Raw genomic sequence first — 16187 nt, 5'->3', positions numbered from 1 at the left:
TGCAGCTTCTAGAATCAACTTCTAATGTTACATAAAGGTGATGTAAAAAAGTAAGTTGATATCGAATGTAATTATTAAGAAAGATGAAGGTAATTATTCAGAAATGTAAGGAAAAGTGGTGTCGTTGCCTTGTGCGGAGCACGACACATCGTCTAAAAACTCATACGATATAGGCTACTTTTATTTTATTATATATCGAAGTTCAAACATAACACAGTATAGAGAATAAGCATAACGTCCACAAAATGTCACCTTGTCGCGTGATTGAAAATAATCCTAACGGGAGAGCTTGAAGGTTTAGCTGGTTAGTGCTGGTTATTGTGTTCTCTAACACGTGGATGCTGCTCGCTCCCCTGGCGACCTCGATTCACACACGTTGGTCAGTTTAAGAGTGAAAAATGTATTATTTGATTCATGCAATTATACATCGCTTATGTGATATAATGAAAAGCTATTTCGTGTCTATTCATGTAAAGTTAAACTTGTTGATATGGGATTTATAAAGTAGTATATTTTGTAGAGCGGTGTATGTAATTGTAATGATAAAATAGTTCAACATTCAATAACTACGAGTTTAAAAGGGAGTGCATTTCAAACACCAAACAACTTAAGCATGTTATTAATATAATACTGTTTATAAAGATTGACTTTGCATTGTATTTTGTAGTGAGTCGAATGATGAGTCGTAGCAGAGGATTAAATCCTGTCAAAGATGCCATACACCATGTGAAAATGGGGAAAGACAAAGACATAAAAACAGAGCGATACATTAATCCTACCAAAGGTAAGTGTTTTTTTGTAAACCTTATATTGATTAGTTAAATTCTACCATATTTTTTAAGAATTTTAGTAGAATTTCATTAATGAAGATAAGGTTTACAAAAACCTTTGGTGGGATTAATGTATCGCTCTGTTATGTCTTTGCCTTTCCCAATTTTTCACATGGTGTATGGCATCTTTGAGAGGATAATAATAGTTACACTTACGGGTCAAATGCTTCTTAAATGTCATTTTGGTAACACTTTATAATCAATGTACATTTTTTAATAGCTAACCACATTGGTTAACATGAACAATTCTTCTACAGCATTTTTATTAGTCTGTATTAGTCTTAATTTCAGCATTTACTAACAGAATGTTTAGATCAAAAGTTGTATTTATTAACATTAGTACTGTGAACCAACATCGATATGAACATTTTATGAAATTACCATTAGAAACAACAATCATTTATTATCAATTGTTATTGAATATTGTAAAATTATAGTTATTTCATGTTAGTTAATGCATTGACTGTTCACAAATGAAACTGACCCCATTTATAGTTACTTTGCACTACCTTCTGTAAAATTTAGGCTTTGTTCAGACTGTCACCCCAAATCAGATTTTGTGCATAGAAGTTTGAATCTAATTTAAATGATTGATTGTCCAAACTGTGTACAGCAATTGTTCAGATCCAGTGTCTCGTTTTTTTGCAGTATCTGATTTGGTTTCTTTGACAATGGCATTATATTGACAAGGGAAAGTTAAACTTTATGCTCTGCTGTGCAAACCGAACTGTGTATGACACTTCAGTACCGTGAGAACGATTCCACAGCACACTGCTTTGTCGCTCTCGTAATATGGTGAAGTCATACGCTGATCAGTAAGAGCAACGCTGCATATAGTTGAACAATGTACATTTTTCTAAAAACATTATGACGTGTAGCCGATACGCTGGATTACTATGTCAAATTAACCTGCTGCTGAAGAGTAATACTAATACTGAAGAGTATGAGGCTGGAATACGTGGCTCAATTCAGTAATCCTATCTCCTCCAGCAGACAGACAACAGTATATGCATCTGACATGCTTACGTTTAAATGTGTTGTTTCACGTGGAGCAAGAACGTAACATTAGCCAAAAGAAACTCAATCTATCTTTTTCGGAATGAAAATGATTTCCAGAAATGCAATTTGAATAGGATTTTAACCTTCTTTCTGTTGCTGTCCCGAATACGGGACGCCTGTGTTTACCTCAATATAAGCAGTGTTTGACAAATTAAATTATTGTGTATGAAAAAAGGGCACATAAAAACTGTTTTTTTATATTTTTGTTTTCATTCACGTTTTAATTAAAATTTGCATCAAAAAGTGAAAATATTTTTAAATATTATATTTTTTTATATAATATAAAGTTTGGAAAAAGTAAAACTGTGTGTGTGTTCGTGTTTGGTCTGTGGAGTCAGATGTCATTTCAAGCAACCTAGTGACCTTTGGGAATCATCCTATAGATAGGGTGTCTCCTAGTGGCCATTTGTCATATTTCACCTAAAATACTTACAGAAACCAGATGACAGCAGATATCAAGCTGAAGACTACTTGTTTAGACCTATGGCTTTTACTTTTTATAATTTTTTAGCCCAATTTTTTTTTGATATTTATATTTCCATCCATCCATTTTCTACCGCTTATCCGAACTACCTCGGGTCACGGGGAGCCTGCGCCTATCTCAGGAGTCATCGGGCATCAAGGCAGGATACACCCTGGATGGAGTGCCAACCCATCGCAGGGCACATATTTATATTTCATAAAATTAAATTAATATTACACCACATTTTCATAACAATAGATTTAAAATCCAATACCTTTCAGACACATAATTATAGTTTTATTTTTTAACGTCTACAATAATCCTCCAAGTGTCTTTTTTCAAAGAGACCAACCATATGTCTCTACTTCAAAACATTCAATAGTTACAGCTGTTTAAGTTTGCATAGTGCATTTTTTTGTGTTGCTCAAAATATGGACCGACCGCCTAGGCCATAACTACTGGTAAGTAGCCTGAATTTAACTGTATGTTAACACTTCTGTATCATGATGCATTTTTTTAAACGTATTTCTTAACCCTGAAACCAACTCAACACTCAGTTATCAATGTTTTTTCCCTATAGCATTGATGCCTCTTATTATAGTGGCTCACTCGGTCGACTTGTTAAAGATGATGAGAGGCCAAATGCAAAAATGAGGAAAATTCTAGATGTTGATGGAAAGCCACATCTATGTTTGTTTGCAATCAAGGACATCGATGCAGGTGAAGAAATATCATACAATTATGGAGGACATAACTTGCCATGGCGTTCTTGCCATGGACAGGAACATTACAAGGTAGAGTATATTTTAATTTGAAAAAAGTCATTTACTAATATAATCTTAATACTTCAGCTTTGCCTCTGTCTGTGGAGACCGTCGCTCCAGCCATGACAGCATGTGACATCACGTCTCCTACAAAGGTTTGTTTATAGTTTTGTCATTTTTTGCACTGAATAAGTGTCAAACTAAATTGAGTTCTCTTACTGCTACTAAATGGGACTTTGCAGTATACTTTTGCTTTATAACACTTGTGTGTGTTTTCTCATGGGTTATGAGGATATTATTTGGTTCATGAGGACACAAAATGACTTTTCATGTGACTTAGCAGTTGGTTGTTGCTTTATAACACTTGTGTATGTCTTCTCATAATTTGGTTTCAGAAGAATTATTAAGGCTTGGACTACACAGCTGAACGTCTCATTATTCCTTCTTTCTCTTTGTTAGTCTTACAGCACCTTCATGAGCCCGTCACTCCAGCCATGACGGCATGTGACATCACGTCTCCTACAAAGGCTTGTTTATAGTTTTCTCATTTTTTTAACCGAATGAGCTTCAAAGTAAATTGAGTTCTCTTATTGCTACTAAATGGGACTTACAGTAGACCTTTGCTTTATAACGTGTTTGTGTTTCTCATGGGTTATGAGGACATGATTTGGTTTATTAGGACACAAAATGACTTTTCATGTGACTTCGCAGTAGACTGTTGCTTTCTAACACTTATGTTTGTTTTTTCGTAATTTGGTTTCAAAAGAGTGATTTGGTTTATTACATTTACAATTGTTCATGATGATTTGTGTCTATTTTATTACTTGCTGATTAGTTATCATTAGTTGTTGATTAGTTGTTTTGTTTTATTACATTTTATTTTACTTTTACTCTGGAGCAAAAATATGCCTAAAAATGTAACTGAAAGAAAGACATAAAATCATAATCAACGGTTCGTTCATGTTTTTTCTTGTACCCAGGACATAATCGTTGGATCCCAGCAGGAATCCACAAGACCAGGCAGCGGTGATATGGTAGGACAATTTTTTAATGTAAGAAATTTCGTATTTTCACAGTAAATTATAGTTTGCATATTTAGACTCATTTATTTTCATATTTTCTATTCTCCTAATTTATTTAGTTTTTAATAAGATACAAGAATCTGCCAAAGAACATCACAAGCTTTCAATTGCCCAGTACTTCAAATAGTTGAAGGAATAGTTCACTCAAAAATGTAAATGCTATCCTAGGTCTATATGTGTCATATCAATAAAACTAATGTAAGTGAAAGAGAAAAGAGAAGACCGTTGGAGTGAGGAGAAGAGAGACAGCCAGAGGTAAAAATAAACTGACCCATCTACCATTCATATTCAAGCATTCAACGGCCCTGTTAAGTCCAATAGTCTTAGCTCAGTTCAGTGTTGATTCTGTTCAATTAAATAACTGGATGAATTTAATTTTCAAAATCTTTTTTATTTGCATTTATTTTCTTTAGTTTGTAAAGCACATCAACATGTCAGGGGAGATGAATTTGCTTGAAAAATATTCTCTGTGATCTGGACCGTTTTCCCTGCTGAAGTGGGGGGTCTGAAATGTAAAGGTTGGTATAAAATTATCTTGGGATTCAACAATAATAATAATATGATTTCACAAATAATAATAACTCAAAATCGAATAAATCATTAACAAGAAAAGAAAATAGTAGACAACGGATAGGACACTAAGAAAACAGAAACCCTGACTACATCTGCCTCGTAGGAAAGTTCTTACCTGGCTTCCGACAAAGTAATATAAAACAGATTAGTCTTCCGGGCAACTGCTTCCTTAGCTTCAGCTCTTACTAAATAACAAACGTGAAGTAAAAATAAAATGTGCTACCGGCTGCTACTAACCACACAAGGAAAACAACAGTATTAAGGAAATCCAAGCATAACAAAACAAACGAAACGAAAACTAATCCAAAGAGGCGCTGGGAGAGATGCCAGCGAGAGCAATGGTCATGGAATGAGAGACCGAGAGAGAGAGCTGCCATTTCTGCGTCAACGCCCATTTATATCCGGACACCCAATGACGTCATGCAGCTCTCGTGCAATAGGACTATCCCACTGGTCTTCCTATGGATTGAAATACAAAAACACTTACAGAGATTTTTGTAACAATAATATTTGTCAGGATCCCAGTCTTTTGTCATGGTCTTCTGTGTGTTTTGTCTTTTCGTGGAGAATTGTTCTATCATCCTCCACGTGTTTGGTGTCTACGTAACTGGCCCCTCCCCCTGTGTCTCCTCATCAGGCTTGTCCCTCACCGGGTTTCCATCACCTCATCACCCACACTCCTGTAGCTTGTCCCCATTAGTCTTCTCCCCTGGTTTCTCATTATTTACTGTCTTATTATTATTTTCCGCTGATAGTTCCCCTCCATTTAAATCTCTCTTGTGCTCTCGTCCAGCGTCAGACCGTTGCGTGTTTTATGCCAGTTCTGACTGCCTCAGTCTAGCGTGTCTAGCACTGTTAAAGTCTTGTAGATTATCATAGTTATTCTATAGTTCCGCTTCTCGGATTCGTCACAGCTCCAGTGTTTTTGTCTCGTTATTAATTCTACCTATACCTCCTAGTGTTCTCTGGGGCTCCGGATCTCCGTTCTTCCCACTATCAGCACCTGTCCACTAAAGTACGTCAGGCACGTCTGGATTCATCCGGCGGGTCGAGACTCCTCCCAGCTGAGCGTTCGCTCCTGGAGGACCCAAGAGATCCAGTTCGGATTATTCTCAGATTCTTACCGTGAGTGCCGGTGGGAAGAGGCTTCTCCCCACGCACTCACGAAGGGACACATTCCTAGATTCTCCTCTTCTTTCTTTGTGGACTGTACCAAATAAACAGATTTCCAGCAATTGAGTCTCCGACCCTCTGTTTTCACTACAAGTCATGACACACTGGCCTACAGAAATGACACAACAGTTTCAGCTTTGCTCTAGCAACACCAAGGTCATGGGTTCCCACTGAACACATACTGATTAAATATATTGTTTGAATGCATTATAGGTTAGTTCAGGTAAAAGCATCTGTCAAACTACTAGGTCATGACTGTGTGTTTTGTCATAACATGAAGTAATGCTAATGCTAAAGAAAGATGTAAAATACCTTTAAAATTTAATGTTTTTTTATTGACAGGAAAAAAGAGACCAAATCTTAACTTGGTGCTGTGTGGACCAGAGAGAACATCATATGTATCAAATCTGATAAGAGGACAAAAGAAAATACCTTCCATGTCACAGGAGAGCAGAAGTCAAATGTGCAGAGAGGTGGAGATACATGGACGTCTGGTCAATGTTGTGGAGCTTCCAGCTTTATCTCAATTCTCAAAGGAACTGGTCATGTGTGAAACTATCTGTTGTGTGTCTCTTTGTGATCCTGGAGTTCATGTGTTTCTCCTCATTATTCCTTCTGAATCATTGACTGATGAAGACAAAAAAGAAATTGAAGAAATATAAAAAAGGTTTCAGTCAAGAGAGCACTTCATGGTAGTTGTAACTGATGTAACTGGTGATGGAAATTCTGCAAATTCAAATGCTGAAAATCAGAGATCAATCAGTCTCTATGGTGAGAGATACAAAGTCCTGGGGTTAAAGGAAGATTACAAATCCAACCAGATTCCAGATCTACTGGAGAATATAGAGAACATGAAGACTGAACTATATTCACTTAAGATGTACATCAGAGCTCAAGAGATGAGAGTCAGACGAGAAACAGAAGATAAATATGAAGAAGAACTGAAGAGAAAGGAGGACAAAATCAAGCAGTTACAAGCGAAGATTCAGTCAGAGGGTGAGTAAATTTCTTATATATTGAATATTTTCATGTAACGACAGTCTCAAACTCTGCTTTAATACTAACTTGATACTAACTTTCCAGGTGCTGAAGGTGAACAGGAGGATCTGAAAGGTTTGAGAATTGTGCTGATTGGAAGGACAGGAAGTGGAAAGAGCATAACAGGAAACACAATTCTTCGACGAGAAGAGTTTAAAAGCCATTTAAGCACAGAATCGGTGACGAGTTTTTGTGAGAAAAGAGTTTGTGAAGTTGATGGTGTATCGGTATCTGTTGTTGATAATCCAGGACTGTTTGACACAACACTGACAAATGAACAAGTGATGGAAGAAATAATGAAATGTGTGTCACTATCATAACCTGGACCTCATGCCTTCATCATTGTGATGAGATTAGAAAGATTCACTCAAGAGGAGTCACACACTATAGATCTGATAAAGAAGATATTTGGTCCTAAAGCTGCACAGTTTAGTATTGTTCTCTTCACTAGAGGAGATGATCTTCAGGGTGAATCTATAGAAGACTTTATGGAGAAAAGGAAATCTGCAGAACTGAACAAACTGATCAGAGACTGTGGAAACAGATTCCTGATGTTTAATAACAGAGAAAAACAAGACAGAAGTCAAGTGACTCGACTGATGAACATGATAGAAGAGATGAAAACAACAAATCACAGTGGATATTTCACTAACAGCATGTAAAAAAGAGAATGGAGGAAATACTGAAAGAGAAAGAGAGAGAAATTCAGAATCAAAGAGAGGAATTAACAGCCAAACATGAGATGGAGAATGAGAAAATGAGGAAGAGATTAGAAGAAGAGAAGAAAAGAGCAGATTAGGAAAGAATTAAAATGGAGAAAAACTTCAGAGAGAAAGCAGAAACTTTGAGAAAAGAGTTTAAGGAGAAAGAGAAATTAGAGCAACTGAAACGAGAGAAAGAAAAACAAACAGTTTGAGGAAGAAAAACAACAAAGAGCTGAATATGATCAGAAGATAGAAGAGATGAAGAGAGAGACTAAACATCAGAGATCTCTTTATGAACAACAACAGAGAGAGAGAGAAGAAGAGGATGGAAAGAGAGAAGAGAAATACAGACAAGATGAAGAGAAGATGAAATATGAACAAGAACAGATTATAACACAGTTACAACAGAGACAAGAAGAAGAGATTAGAAAGAGAGAATCTGAGGGAAAAAAGAGATGTGAAGAAGAAGAGAGAGAAGAATGGAGGAGAAGAATAAAAGAAGCTGAAAATGGCAGAAAAGAGACTCAAGATGTAATTAAACAACAACAGAGAGAATGGGAGGAAGACAAGAAACAACAGATGAGAGAACGAAAGGAAGATGAAAGAAAAAAAAGAGAGGACCATGAAAAACATCTGAGAGAAAAACAAGAAGAAGTGGAGAAAATGAGAAAGACAATTGATAAAGAGAGAGAAGAAGAGAGACGACAGAGAGATGAAGAGAAAGAGAAACTGAAACGAGAGAAAGAAGAGAAAGAGAGAGAATATAACGCTAAGAATCTGAAATGATGAAACATTATGACCAGCAGGAGAGAGCGAGAACAGAGACGTGGGAGAGAAAACAACGAGAAGATCATGAGAGAAGAGAAGAGGAGAGAAAGAGAAAAAAAAAGAAGATGAAGAGAAAGAAGACATGATGGAGGAACATGAGCGGAGAATAAAAGACATGAAGAAGAAACATGAAGATGAAGCAAGAAAACAAGCTGAAGAAATGAATGAGTTCATAGAGAGAAAAGAGAAAAATGTTAAAGAACTCATAGAGATACTGGAAGAACATCAGATACAACACGAGTTGCTGGAGGACTTCTATAAACTCATAAATAAGGAAGAGAATATAGACGTGGAAAAGCTGGAACAAAAGATTAAAAAATTGAAAAATAAATCACACTGTGTCATTCTATAACACCTGAAGGGACGGGTGCCATTGACTCATTTACATTTAGCAGACGCTTTTATCCAAAGCGTCTCACAAAGAGTTTAGGAGCAATAAGCGATAGTTCATAAAGGAGCCATAATACATGAGGTGCCAATAAAAAGTTACTGGTTTCAACAAAAGCTAGACCACTACCTGTTGAGAGAAAGGGTTAGTGTGTTTTTTTTTTCTTTTTTTTTCATTTGTTTGTCAAGTATTCAGAGAAGAGATGGGTTTTAAGTAGTTTTTTAAATGTTGTGAGAGATGTGGTTGAACGGACAGAGTTAGGAAGAATGTTCCACCAGGAAGGAGTTGTGAATGAGAAAGAGCGGGAGAGCGATTTACTGCCCTTATGGGAAGGCAATACAAGACGCCGCTGGTTTGCTGAACGCAAGGATCTTGAAGGGGTGTAGGAGTGCAGGAGAGTGTGGAAGTAAGCCGGTGCAGATCCAGTGATAGTCCTGTAGGCAAGCATTAGTGACTTGAATTTGATACAGGCTTCAACCAGTAGCCAGTGGAGAGAGATGAAAAGGGGTCAGATGAGCCCTTTTGGGCTGTTGGAAGACGAGGCGTGCTGCTTCGTTCTGAACCAGCTGAAGTGGTTTGATAGCCTTTGCAGGAAGACCAGCAAGGAGAGCATTGCAGTAGTCCAACCTTGAGATTACCAGGGCCTGGAAAAGGAGTTGTGTCGCATGCTCCGTGAGATAGGGTCTGATCTTTCTAATGTTGAATAAGGCATATCGGCATGACCGTGTTGTCTTTGCAATGTGATCATTGAAGGACAGTTTTTCATCAAATATGACTCCGAGGTTCCTGGCTGTTTTGGAATGGGTGATCGTGGTATTGCCAAGATGGATGTTGAAATCGTGTTGGACCGTAGGGTGTGCCGGAAACACGAGTAGTTCGGTCTTGGCGGGGTTCAGCTGGAGGTGATGGTCTTTCATCCAAGCTGAGATGTCCTCGAGGCAGACTGTAATGCGAGCTGCTACAGTGGTATCGTCTGGGTGAAACGAGATGTAGATCTGGGTGTCATCGGCATAACAGTGATATGAGAAGCCATGTGCCTGTATGATGGGTCCCAGTGATGTCGTGTAGATGGAAAAAAGCAGCGGTCCAAGCACCGACCCCTGAGGGACCCCAGTGATCATGTGGTGAGCCGTGGACAGCGAGCCCCTCCATGATACCCTGAAGGATCTGTAGGAGAGGTAGGATTTGACCCAGCAGAGGGTAGAGCCTGTGATTCCTAGTGATGACAGGGTTGCTAGCAGTATCTGGTGATTGACAGTGTCAAATGCTGCAGATAGGTCTAGCAGAATCAGGACCGAGGATTTAGATTCCGCCTTGGTTAGCTGCAGTGCTTCTGTGACGGATAGCAGTGCCGTCTCAGTGGAGTGGTTTGTTTTGAAGCCAGACTGCTTGTCATCCAGTATTTTTTTTCTGCAACAGGTAGGAAGACACCTGGTTTAAAGCTGCCCTTTCAAATGTTTTTGCTATAAATGGGAGGAGAGAGACAGGTCTGTAACTGTCGGGAGTAGAAGGGTCCAATGTTGGCTTCTTCAGTAGGGGCGTGACCTGGGCCTGTTTGAATGTGGATGGAAAAGTGCCGGTGAGCAGGGAGGTGTTGATGATGTGTGTGAGTGCAGGTGTGAGCGAGCTGGATATGTCCTGAAGGAGATCTGAGGGGATAGGGTCAAGGGGACAGGTGGTGGGGTTGCTGGAGAGAAGCCTGGTGCCTTCAGTGTCCTTAAGTGGGGTGAAAGAGGAGAGCTGGATGGTTGAAGTGTGGGAGGTGTTTCCCAAGGTCTGAGGTACCGAGAATTGTTTGCTAATGGATGATGTTTTGTCAGTGAAAAATACAGCGAAGTCTTCCGCAGTCTATGATGAAGTGGGCGGGGGAGGATTGGTGCAAAGAAGAGAGTTAAATGTCTTGAAAAGCTGTCGAGTGTTAGAAGCATTGCTTACCTTGGTGGTATAGAAAGACATTTTGCTGTGGTAACACTAGCAGAGAAAGATAGTGTGGAATATTTCCAATCATTGGTGATAAGCAAACCTGTGCCTCCTCCTCTTCCAGTTTGGCGGGGAGTGTGAGAGAAGGAGTAGTTTGTGGAGAGAGCAGCCGGTGTGGCTAAGTCTTCAGGACGAATCCAAGTCTCAGTAAGACCAAGAATGTTTATCTCAGACTGGCCGGCAAACGCATGGATGAAGTCAGTCTTGTTCACAGCTGACTGGCAGTTCCAGAGACCCATAGATAGAGACAGAGGTGTAAAAGGGGTGATGTGAATGGGACGCGCTTGAGAGTGTGTGCGTCGTGCCTTGCGTCTCGGGTGAGAACGCTGTCTAAGGTATAGTACAGGAATAAACTCGAAACACATGTTAGTAGACAAGTAAATGAAAGCAAAGGTATGTTAAATATACTGATGTGCCTTGCCGGTGTCCTTGCTCGGTGGAGTCGCAGGTAGAGTCGCAGGTCTTTACACTCTTCGGTCTTCACACGAGGAGGCTGACCATGAGGGCTGACGCTACCGCTGACGCTTACCACGACAGCACAGAGGCACTGCTTAAGTATGTGTTGAGATTACCGCGAACAGAATACAGCTGGAACACGCCTTCTCGATTAGCAAAACAAAGTCTGTACGACTTGAATGGGCCGCGGATCAAACAGCGATCAACTAGCTCGGTGCTTTTAAGTGCAAACTTGTAATGTCAAGCCGTAACGAGCGGCTAACGGCAAATTAAATTCAGTACAAACGAAACAAAAAACGCTAACAATTTAGCAATCAGTCAACGAATCATTAAATAAACAAGGTCAAATAATCTTAACTAACAATAGGCAACAGTCCAGTTCAACAGTCGCGAACTAGTCGTTGGTTTTTCGATCGATCGGAACCAAAACAATGCAGATGACTTGTGTGAAGGTAAATAATTATCCAAAAAAAGTTGAAATTTCTTTTCATGGTCACTTAGGGGCGTAAAAATAAAAAATGGGCGGAGCCTATCAAATTAAAATGCCCATAAATCCAGAAGGGCTTAACATATCACCATGGGACTCGGAACATATGTGTAGACCATCACTCCAACGTCAACTACAAAAGAATGTGCCATTTGGACACTAGGTGGCGCTATAACGATAAAAATGGCAAAATGTATGCGTATTTCATTGCTTTAACAATTGTGTATCACGTGACTTTTGCCATTTACACAAACTAATGAGATCATATGATAGTTCTCCTCATTCGGAACAATTTTTCCTCATGATCCATTAAAGTCGATCAAACAGTTGCCAAGTTATCGATGATGATGTTAAAGACGTACTTTTGCATACTTATTTTAGATCTTTCAAGCAATTTCAAAATTTCCACTGCAGTACAATTCTCTGGACTCTCTAGATAACTAATTATCAAAGACGTGTTGAACTTTTTCATTAACGTGACCATAATAGGGTTGTTTATTATAGTAACCTCAAAAGTCTACCTGAAAGCTCACTGCTCCATAAGAAATAATAAAGTCAATGGAAATACGAATGGTTTTAATGGTTCCGTCATATTTCTTGGTGTGGGAGAGTGACATCTGTCGTGGATTGTAATGGTGCGATTCCCGAGCCTAGTCAACCACTTAGACGCCTTAGACTGCTCGAACCCGATGATTGCTGCTTGCAGCTATATTTAGGGTTCGAGCCCGAAGGGCTAAAAACCTATTGTATTTGTTAAGATTTTTATTAGGGTTAGGGTTCAAACCAAACTGGAAGTAGAGGAGACGTGTAGGACCTCTTGTTAAAAAAAATAAGCGAACAGTCAAAAACACTGGCGAAACACTGGGTTGGGATGGGCTCTTTTTCAGTCCCTGCACAGTGAAATTATTGAGTATGTCAACGGTGTTGAATGCAGTTATTGAAGTTACAGTGCAATAGATGAGTAGATGCAGTTAATAGAGTTATAGTGCAGTAGATGAGTTAATATGGTTATGAAAGTTGTCCATTAGTCTAAATTGTGAGTTCTTCATGAAAAGATGTGCAGCTAAATATACATTTATTCTGTTTACAGGTTTACCAAAAACACACTGTGTTTCAAAGATGAGCTTAATGTCATGACGTTTATCTGCAAAGATTTCTGCAACAGTGTTTTTAAGAAGCAAATTGACAACCTGAGAACCATTCACCAGGTTTGTACAATTGTGTATTACCAAACCAAATTACTTTAATGAATGTCATGACAATAATGGCTTGAAGTTATTATTATTGGGATCCCGTTAGTTCAATTTTAATTGTTTGTAGGGTATTTATGTGCTACAAGATAATAAGTTCCGCTTGCTGACCCAACTGTCTGCAGGCAAACAGCATCTTGAACATGCACCGAAGGCAAGTTGCAGCCTCGACTTCAATTTTATTTGAATGTTTTATACTCAATCTGTACACATGACTGTCCCATACTCGCACAATTGTGTTCCTGGTTGCAGCAAAACACCCACCAGCTTTATTGTGTTGCTTTGTGTGGTGACTCTATGTTTCATTTCTCTTGTCTGTAGTTTTTGGCCTTCACCTGCGGCTTGGTCCGGGGAGCACTTTCAAACATTGGTGTTAAAAGTATAGTCACTGCAGAAGTGTCTGTCATGCCAGTCTGTAAGTTTTATTTTTATGTGCAGAAATACACAATCTAAAACAAAGGATTTGCATTAAATACATTTTAAAATAGTGGACGATTTCTATTTAAGTAAATGCACGGGTTCTTTATTCCTGTTTCCATCCATATTCTCAAATTTCTCTTTTGCTCCCTGTTTGTTCTCAGGCAAATTCCAGGTGATGGTCCAGAAGATGTGATTGACTACACAAAGAGCATATTGTTCATAACATTTAGTTTTATTGCCTCGTCATGTTTTAACTGCCTTTAATTTAAATTGCTGATGACACTGTGATTTTTATTTGCATTAATAACTACCTGCATCAAAAGTGTTTTGACATGTAGATGTCAAGCCTCATTGTATTGTATTATGTCAGTTATTAGACATCCCCTGTGCACACTGTATTTTGTTGTTTCATTTTGCACTGATAACATTAAAATCTGAAATCCTAGTGACTCTTTTTTCTTTTACTCTTAAATGTTACAAATGTTACGAAATATAAATAAAGTTTTTCACAGTGGGTAAAATTAATATTTGAAACTAGTATCATACATATACACAGACCGTTACATTATTATACTAACTTGATAATTCGTAGACGCAAAAAAGTTAAACAATTAAAAAAATTACAAGCAACGCGATAACAATTTTAAATGTCCTAGTCCATGGGCGTAAATCTCATTTAATAGTAGGGGGGGACAATACATATAAAATTTCTCAAGAGCAATTTTTGAAGGGGACACAAATAATACAGTCAAAATTGTACTTACTACGACACTAAGCGACAATATGCATTAGGTTTATAGGTGTTTCATGCAGACTTGCAGTCATATTATAACTGAACTGAACTGTGAACAATAAAGGTTTTTCCATTTATATATATATATATTTTTCTTTGTTGTGAAGACAGGAACTACCCATGATACTACATGTTGACATTGAGTCACTTTTTTAAACAGTTTTAAAATGTTATCCTGGTTTATACTGCAACATTGTTTGACAAAGTCACTGTACATCGACATTATTGAGTGGTTGTTATTTTCCCCTGTAGTGCCCAATCTCCGCTAACAAAATTGTTCATGTTCGTGTACCCAAACAAACTTAAATTCTGTGTTTTACTCGTTGATGAATCGCCCGAGATTCAGTAAACTGAATGTTTATCTTATCCGCCGCGCACATACTGCACACAATAGATGCTGAGAAATGATCCTCTCCAACTGAATGAAAGCTGTGCACCTTTTGTAGACGCTAGATATAGTGCCAATGTCACAAAACTGTAACCGGTATGTTCGCGGCTGTGTGTGAGACGGGACCTGAATGGCAGGATCGGTGGCTAATTGTTGCGGTTTATGTTCACTAGGGCTGCAACAAACGATTATTTTGATAGTCGACTAATCTACCGATTATTAGATCGATTAATCGACTATTATTTCAATGACTAATCAGTACGTTTTTAATGATTATTCAGCTTTTGCAACTAGTTAAAACATTGAGTTATAGATAATTTACGTAATGAGCTTTTGAAATTTGCTTTAATGAACTTGAACCAACTGGTTACTCTCTTTAAGTTTGCTGATTCTGTCCATCTCGAATCACACAAATACTCTCTCTCTAGAAACTTTTAAATACAAATAAAAATAAATAAATCAGGTACATTAAAGGCAATTTTTTTTTAATGTAAACGAATCTCTTGACACAAGCATTAAGCAGCATTCATATGAAAACAGTTCTGTTTAACTCTATCCCCGTCAGCAGGGACGTGCACAGGGGGGTTGCTCAGGTTGCCCGGGCAACTGCCCATATTGCCCTTCTCGACTCAGGTTGCCCTGCCGAGGTAAAAAAAAAAAAAATCGTACAATGGATGCAGAATTTCACGTAGGTCTAGATAAAAAAACAACGCAAAGCCTCATTCACTTCCATATTCGGTCACCGAAAATGAAAGTCAGTAGGGGAAGAGCAAACTCTGTTTACATGGCTGCAGCGCTGCACGCGACCGGCACTTGAGCCTGCATGAGCGGTCCTAGAAGGAGATTGTCGCGGTTGTCGGGTGAGACGACTCGTTGTCAGAAAAGGTGAGTTTGTGATGTATAACAAACGAACGATCATCATCATCATCAAGTTTTTTGAAATGAAGTAAAATCTTCATAAATCCAGGCTGAGTTTGCCACGTTTAGCCACATTTAGCCTAAATAATAAGACAGATATAGGCTACAATTTTTTTGCTGATAGTTAGTTTCTCACATTTCGTTTTACCAAGAACAATGAATGATGGAAGTAATGCATCACATTAATTATTTTATCCAAAAAGGTTAAATGCATAAATGTACGACGGCGTTTTAGTGCCACGAAAAAAAAAAGATTTCGAGAATAAAGTCGAAATGTTACGAGAATAAACTCGTAGTAATACGAGAATAAACTCGTAATATTTTGAGAAAATTTACAGAATTTCTAGAAACAATGGATGTGGAGGATTTGGTTAAAGGACTTCAGCAGGGGGTCACAACGAGTTGTGGCATATGGATTCATATGATAAACCGAAGCAAACATTGAAATAGAATACAAACATTGAAATATTAAAACAATGCTTGATAACCTAATGTACAAAAAGCTGGTTGCATCAAGCTTATAAAAGCCACAATCCTTAAGGATTTATAAAAAAAAAAAATGTACAAATGTGAACTAAAGAGGTTTTAAAAAT

At 38.2% G+C, this 16187-nt stretch overlaps 1 protein-coding gene and 1 pseudogene across 1 annotated transcript; both read left to right on the top strand.

The window, feature by feature from the left end:
• Positions 1-678: 678 nt before the first annotated feature.
• Positions 679-8542, top strand: LOC130425766 (GTPase IMAP family member 8-like; annotated as a pseudogene).
• A 2839-nt stretch (positions 8543-11381) lies between these two features.
• Positions 11382-13793, top strand: LOC130425760 (trafficking protein particle complex subunit 6b-like). Its single transcript, XM_056752140.1, has 5 exons — positions 11382-11437; positions 12916-13033; positions 13146-13229; positions 13397-13490; positions 13657-13793. The coding sequence occupies exons 1-5, from the start codon at positions 11382-11384 to the stop codon at positions 13686-13688; spliced, it is 384 nt and encodes a 127-aa protein (XP_056608118.1). The 3' UTR covers positions 13689-13793.
• The last annotated feature ends 2394 nt before the right edge of the window (positions 13794-16187 follow it).

Source organism: Triplophysa dalaica, chromosome 7 (genome assembly GCF_015846415.1).
Source record: "Triplophysa dalaica isolate WHDGS20190420 chromosome 7, ASM1584641v1, whole genome shotgun sequence".
Taxonomy (NCBI): domain Eukaryota; kingdom Metazoa; phylum Chordata; class Actinopteri; order Cypriniformes; family Nemacheilidae; genus Triplophysa; species Triplophysa dalaica.
This window is presented reverse-complemented; position numbering and strand designations above follow the sequence as displayed.

Bases quoted from the DNA above. Each gene is read 5' to 3' on its own strand.
- LOC130425760 (XM_056752140.1), top strand. From the start codon at position 11,382: ATGAGGGCTGACGCTACCGCTGACGCTTACCACGACAGCACAGAGGCA. The intron at 13,034-13,145 runs GTTTGTACAATT...AATTGTTTGTAG, and splicing joins ACCTGAGAACCATTCACCAG to GGTATTTATGTGCTACAAGA. The intron at 13,230-13,396 runs GCAAGTTGCAGC...TCTTGTCTGTAG, and splicing joins ATCTTGAACATGCACCGAAG to TTTTTGGCCTTCACCTGCGG.